Here is a 7,464-nt window from a genome sequence, read left to right on the forward strand (position 1 = left end):
ATTTATTTATTTTTTTAGTAGAGACAGGCTTTCACCATGTTGGCCAGGCCGGTCTTGAACTCCTGACATCAGGTGATCTGCCTGCCTTGGCCTCCCAAAGCACTGGCATTACAGGCCTGAGCCACCGCGCCCGGCCTCTGTGCTATATTTTTAAAAGAAAATTTAATGTACTGTACTGAATACAAGAGAAACCTAGGACAGTGAGCATCATCCATGAGGAAGAGCAGAAAGCACATCATATATTACACATCTGAACCATGAATCATATATTCTTGAACCCAGTCTTTACTGACTCAGAAGAAACTCCTAAATAAATCTCAGATATATACCACCCTAAACTTGGACACAATTTGTAATTCTACTCATAATCTAAGGACATCCCTTATATGCTAGTGGATCTCTTGTTTTAAATGTTTATCAAATATTTTATAGTATTATTTTTATATTATGTTAACAGATGTCATGTATTAAAGTTACCATGAAGACAGCATATTATATTGGAAAGAGCAGAGCTCATAGATTCACAAGGTCCTACTACTTCTAACACTGAACTAGTTTTGGAACCTTGAAACCTTGGGCAGAGTACTTCCTAAGACTGAATTTCTTCATTTGAAAAATAAGAAAAAGAAAAAAAAACTCCTTTTCACTTTTTTCTCATGGGACTTTTGTAAAGAGTTATCCTGATAATGTATGTGAAATACTTTGTATTTGTACAGATTGATGTTGATGTTTATTATTTACATAATTTTAAAGAAATCTCAACGTTTATGTCTTCCTCTCAGAATTTTTCTTATTCTATTCTAGGCCTTTAATGATTGACCCCCAGGGTCAAGCCAATAAGTGGATCAAAAACTCAGAAAAAGAAAATCAGCTTAGTGTTATTAAGCTATCAGATTCAGACTATATGAGAACATTGGAAAACTGTATTCAGTTTGGAACTCCACTTCTATTAGAAAATGTTGGTGAAGAACTGGATCCATCTTTGGAGCCTTTACTACTTAGACAAACTTTTAAACAAGGTATAAAACAATTACTATTAATCTGTAGAACTGAAAGATGATTGAATTATCTTGGAGGTGTGAAAGAAGCCTACTACATAAATTTAATAATAATGTTATTAATGCAGAACTTTTGGTTCATTGTTATGAGTGAAAGGAAATTTGGAACAAGCTATCAGGAATGAACCTTAGCCAGATATTCTAAGATAAATACCTTGCCCTCTCTTCATTGCCTTAACCACTGTTATCTAGACTGTCATAGAACATAAAGAAGTTGAAGCCAGCTTGAAATTCCTTTATCCTGTGACCCTTGACCACAAAAAGTCTGTTGTTATGAATAGTGATGGTGTCAAACTCCTGGCCTCAAGTGACCCTCCTCCCTCAGCCTCCCAAAGTGCTGGGATTATAGGAATTAGCCACCATGAATAGTGATGGTGAATGTGGGCCTGAGTTGAGTTTAGGTAAATATTGTCCACCTAATATCTTTCTGTTTATAAAAATTTGTCTCTGCCAAGTGCTATTACCTTTAAAAACTTTAGTCATTTACATATATTTTAGAACCATAATTGAAAATTGATGGAGGAAGAAAGCTCAAAAGAAATCTTGATTTACAAAGCTCTAAGACAACCAGAGAAAATGTCCTATATTAACCCAGAAAGAGTCCTGCTGTATAACTGCTTACTTGTTGCTGTGTCTGTGACTTTTGCCACTCCTGTTTTCTATATGTTGTTATTATCATTTTGAAACAGAGTCTTGCTCTGTTGCCCAGGATGGAGTGTAGTGGTGCAGTCTCAGCTCACTGCCTCCTGGGTTCAAGCGATTCTTGTTCCTTAGCCTCCAAAGTAGCTGGGATTACAGGTGTGTGCCACCACGACACCCAGGTAATTTTTTTTAGTATTTTTTAGTAGAGATGGGGTTTCACCATGTTGGCCAGGCTGGTGTTGAACTCCTTACCTCCAGTGATCCACCTGCCTTGGCCTCCCAAAGTGTTGGATTATAGGTGTAAGCCACCAAGCCTGGCCTTGTTTTCTATTTTAAATTACTTTAGGACCGTTTATTTGTAACCTAGGCAAGGCCATAGAAGTATATAGCGTGAGGGGCTATATAACTAGCTCACTTGTTATGCGTTTGTTTTCTGAACTATAGGTGGCATTGATTGCATCAGACTTGGTGAGGTCATTATTGAGTATTCCTTTGATTTCAAATTTTATATCACCACAAAACTAAGAAATCCACACTACATGCCAGAGCTGGCTACAAAAGTGTCTTTGCTCAATTTCATGATAACTCCAGAAGGACTTGAAGATCAATTACTAGGTATTGTTGTTGCAAAGGAGAGGTATGTATTTTCTTAGATGCTTCTAGATGGTTTAAAAAGGAATATTTGTAGGCCATTAATATTTTTGTTTTGTGAATCTTTTAAAACTTTGTCAAATTTTATACTTTGTTACTATAAATAATCACATAATCCTCTAAAATAGCCATCTGTATTATGTAAGTTACAAGCCAACTGTGTTATATTGGGCTTTTAGTATGGGCAGTTGGGTTCAGGTTACCTGCCATTGTTACAGGAAAGGGATCCCGATCCAGACCCCACGAAAGGGTTCTTGGATCTTGTGCAAGAAAGAATTCAGGGTGAGTCCACAGAGTAAAGTGAAAGCAAGTTTATTAAGAAAGTAAAGGAATAAAAGAATGGCTCCTCCATAGAGCAGCCCCGAGGGCTGCTAGTCATCCATTTTTATGGTTATTTCTTGGTTATATGCTAAACAAGGGGTGGATTATTTATGCCTCCCTTTTTTAGACCATAGAGGGTAACTTTTTGACGTTGTCATAGCATTTGTAAACTGTTATGGCACTGATGGGGTGTAGCAGTGAGGATGACCAGAGGTCACTTTTGTGGCTGTCTTGGTTTTGGTGGGATTTAGCCAGCTTCTTTAGTGTAATCTGTTTTATCGGCAAGGTCTTTATGACCTGTTTCTTGTGTTGACATCCTATCTCATCCTGTGACTTAGAAGGCCCAACCATTTGGGAATGCAGTCCAGTAGGTTTTAATCTCATTTTACCCACCCCCTACTCAAGATAGAGTTGCTCTGGTTCAAATTCCTCTGACACCATGACTTCTGACTTGCATCTGAATGAGCCAGAAATTTCACCCCTAGGAATCTATGCTATGACTATAAATATAAATACATTCATTTATATACATATACACAGGATATTAATAAGAAAATGCTTAGCAAAAGAAGGAAAAAGCAGCATATAAAACTATATCCAGAATACGTAATATTTTGTTTAAAAAAAGATTGATGTTTATCTACATATATAAGAAGAATAAAGATTGGGAAAGAATACACTTCAATGTTAATTATCTCTGGTGGTAAGATTATGGGTAATTTTTATTGTTTTCTTTATACTTTATATATGTACTATTTTTATTTTAAGTTCCAGGGTACATATGCAGGATGTGCAGGTTTCTTACATGGGTAAATGTGTGCCATGATGATTTGCTGCGCTTAACCCATCGCCTCGGTAGTAAGCCCAGCATGCATTAGCTATTTTTCCTGATGCTCTCCCTCCTCCTACCCGCCCTGACAGGCCCTAGTGTGTGTTGTTCCCTACCCTGTGTCTATGTGTTCATCTTTTTCAGCTCCCGCTTATAAGTGAGAACATGCGGTGTCTGGTTTTCTGTTTTTGTGTTAGTTTGCTGACGATAATGGCTTCCAGCTCCATCCATGTCTCTGCACAGGACATGATCTTGTTCCTTTTTATGGCTGCATAGTATTCCATGGTGTATATGTACCACATTTTCTTTATCCAGTCTATAGTTGATGAGCACTTAGGTTGATTCCATGCCTTTGCTATTGTGAATAGCACTGCAGTAAACATACCTTTATAATAGAATGTACCTTTATAATAGAATGATTTCTATTCCTTTGGTCTATACCCAGTATATACCCAGTAATGGGATTGCTGTGTCAAATGGTGTATCTGGTTCTAGGCCTTTGAGGAATCATCATACTGCTTTTGAGAAGTGTCCTTTGCCCACTTTTTAATGGGGTTCTTTGTTTTTTCTTGTAAACTTGTTTATGTTCTTTGTAGATTCTGGATATTAGACCTTTGTCAGGTGGATTGATTGCAAACGTTTTCTCCCATTCTGTAGGTTGTCTGTACATTCTGATAGTTTATTTTGCTGTGCAGAAGCTCCTTAGTTTAATTAGATCCAATTTGTCAATTTGTGTTTTTGTTGCAATTGATTTTGATGTTTTTGTCATGAAATCTTTGCCTGTGCCTGTAATAAGGATTAAAAACTTAAATGTAAAACCACAAATATGTATTTTTTTTTTTAATGAGGAAAGACACTATGGTACCTGGGAGGGCTACTAGTAAATAATTGCTTCTGGAAGGAAATCTGATCTCACTTGAATCTAAATGTAACATTATCAAGTGGTCTAGTAAATGAAATCGAATTAAAAGTGAAAATATTTAACCATGAAGTGTTTCTTCCAATATTTAAATCCCACTTGTAGAGTGTCCAATACAGAACCATGTCATAACATATTCTATTCCATGGTAGACTGTGTTATTCTGAAGTTTCATCCCATTTTTGTTTGACATAAGTGTTTTGACATAAGTGCCAATTTTGTCTTTCACTTAAAGAGTCAGTTTTATGACCAGTCATCCTTTCAATGTTTGCTACTATAGAAAATATGATGAAAATGAGACTTAGTGGTGACAAAATCAAGAAATAAACAAGAAGTTCATACTTTGAATTTCTTCTCCAGTTCTTACTTTTGCATACCAGCTACGCCGTATGGATAAGTCTAATGTGTTCTTAGACTTACTGTGGCACATGTTATTGCCGCATTTTATGTGCATACAATTAATGCTTTTTTTGCTTGAACTTCTCAAATAGTTATGTGTGTGAAAGTATTTTTCCCTTAAAATAAAGCAGTTAATCACTTTAGTTTGTGTTAGATGTCTACAAATTTGTGATATGTAACACTTAGATATAAATTTAGATAAAATACTACAAATTTGGACTAAATGTTTCTATCTTTTTAGACCAGAATTAGAAGAGGAACGAAATGCCCTTATTCTTCAGTCTGCAGCTAACAAGAAACAGCTGAAAGACATAGAGAAAAAAATTTTAGAAACATTATCATCATCAGAAGGAAACATTTTAGAAGATGAAAGTGCAATTAAAGTCTTAGACTCTGCCAAAATGATGTCCAATGAGATAACAAAGAAACAGCAGGTGAAAAAAGAATCCTAGAAATCTTTTGATTTAAATCTTAAGATTCTGATTTTCTTCCAGCCCCCAAGGAAGGTGCTGGAGTAGCCTTGCTGGAAAAGAAAAAGAAAATGATAAAATACCAAAACATAAATTTCAACTCATAAGAAAATACCTTACTGTTAAATTATTTAAAACCTGATCTGATCTACATAGTATCTATACACAGAAGAAATAAATTTAGAATGAACGTTTTAAAATATATTTATTATTATTGGATAGGTAAGATATTGTTAGAAGTATCGGATATGTATTATTGGATAGGTAAGATATTATTAGAAGTATTGGATAGGTATCCAGTTTCAACTTTCTACGTATAGCTAGCCAGTTTCCCAGCACCATTTATTAAATAGGGAATCCTTTCCCCATTTCTCATTTTTGTCAAAGATCAGATGGTTGTAGATGTGTGGTGTTATTTCTGAGGGCTCTATTCTGTTCCGTTGGTCTATAACTCTGTTGAAACTAGATTCCTTCCTTACACCTTATACAAAAATTAATTCAAGACGGATTTTAAATGTTAGACCTAAAACGATAAAAACCCTAGAAGAAAACCAGGCAATACCGTTCAGGACATAGGTATGGGCAAGGACTTCGTGACTAAAACCCAAAAGCAATGGCAACAAAAGCCAAAATTGACAAATGGGATCTAATTAAACTAAATAGCTTCTGTACAGCAAAAGAAACTACCATCAGAGTGAACAGGCAATCTACAGAATGGGAGAAAATTTTTGCAATCTACCCATCTGACAAAGGGCTAATATCCAGAATCTACAAATAACTTAAATTTACAAGAAAAAATCAAACAACCTCATCAAAAAAGTGGGCAAAGGATATGAACAGACACTTCTCAAAAGAAGACATTTATGCAGCCAGCAGACACATGAAAAAAAATGCTCATCATCACTGGCCATCAGAGAAATGCAAATCAAAACCACAATGAGATACCATCACACACCAGTTAGAATGGCGATCATTAAAAAGTCAGGAAACAACAGATGCTGGAGAGGGTATGGAGAAATAGGAACGCTTTTACACTGTTGGTGGGACTGTAAACTAGTTCAACCATGTGGAAGACAGTGTGGGTATTCCTCAAGGATCTAGAACTAGAAATACCATTTGACCCAGCCATCACATTACTGGGTATATACCCAAAGGATTATAAATCATGCTACTATAAAGACACATGCACATGTATGTTTATTTCAGCACTATTCACAATAGCAAAGACTTGGAACCAACCCAAATATCCATCAATGATAGATTGGATTAAGAAAATTTGCCACATATACACCACGGAATACTATGCAGCCATAAAAAAGGATGAGTTCATGTCCTTTGCAGGGACATGGATGAAGGTGGAAACCATCATTCTGAGCAAACTATGGCCAGGACAGAAAACCAAACACTGCATGTTCTCACTCATAGGTGGGAATTGAACAATGAGAACACTTGGACACAGGGTGGGGAACATCACACACCGGGCCCTGTCGTGGGTTAGGGAGGAGAGGGGAGGGATAGCATTAGGAGATATACCTAATGTAAATGACAAGTTAATGGGTGCAGCACACCAACATGGCGCATGTGTACTTATGTAACAAACCTGCACATGTACCCTAAAACTTAAAGTATAATTATAAAAAAAGAAGTATTGGAAAGGTATTATTATTGCACAGGTAAGGTATTATTAGAAGTATTGGATAGGTATTATTATTGGATAGGTAAGGCAGGCAACTTGGGTTCATTCAGGTTTTAATTGACTCTTCTCTGGAAAATTGAATTTGAGAGTTTGTCTTACCTCTGTTTCTGATTGGAGTTCTTGGTGGAGGTAGTTGCTAGTTGATTGAACAATAAGGGATTCTAGGAATAAATAGAGATTCTTAGACATTAATTCCATCATTATCTTGTCATTTGTCAGGAAGACAGGTATGAGAGTTGAGGGTGGCAGGTGGAGGAAGAGAGCAAGTAGTCTACAGCCAATAATGAATTTATTGCAAATTCACCTAACAGAGCTGAATGAGATATATATATATATATATATAGAGAGAGAGAGAGAGAGAGTATATATAATGTGTATATATATAGATTCTTAGACATTAATTCCATCATTATCTTGTCATTTGTCAGGAAGACAGGTATGAGAGTTGAGGGTGGCAGGTGGAGGAATAGAGCAAGTAG

General features: G+C 36.1%; 1 protein-coding gene across 1 annotated transcript in view; it reads left to right on the forward strand.

The window, feature by feature from the left end:
* The window catches only part of DNAH12 (dynein, axonemal, heavy chain 12), a 246,484-nt gene that overhangs the window by 180,626 nt on the left and 58,394 nt on the right, over positions 1-7,464 (forward strand). The window contains 3 exon segments of the mRNA XM_011947302.1: positions 805-1,019; positions 2,145-2,337; positions 5,061-5,253. Coding sequence (XP_011802692.1) covers positions 805-1,019; positions 2,145-2,337; positions 5,061-5,253 — 601 coding nt within the window.

The sequence above is a fragment of the Colobus angolensis genome, unplaced genomic scaffold (genome assembly GCF_000951035.1).
Source record: "Colobus angolensis palliatus isolate OR3802 unplaced genomic scaffold, Cang.pa_1.0 Scaffold26, whole genome shotgun sequence".
In the NCBI taxonomy this organism is placed as follows: domain Eukaryota; kingdom Metazoa; phylum Chordata; class Mammalia; order Primates; family Cercopithecidae; genus Colobus; species Colobus angolensis.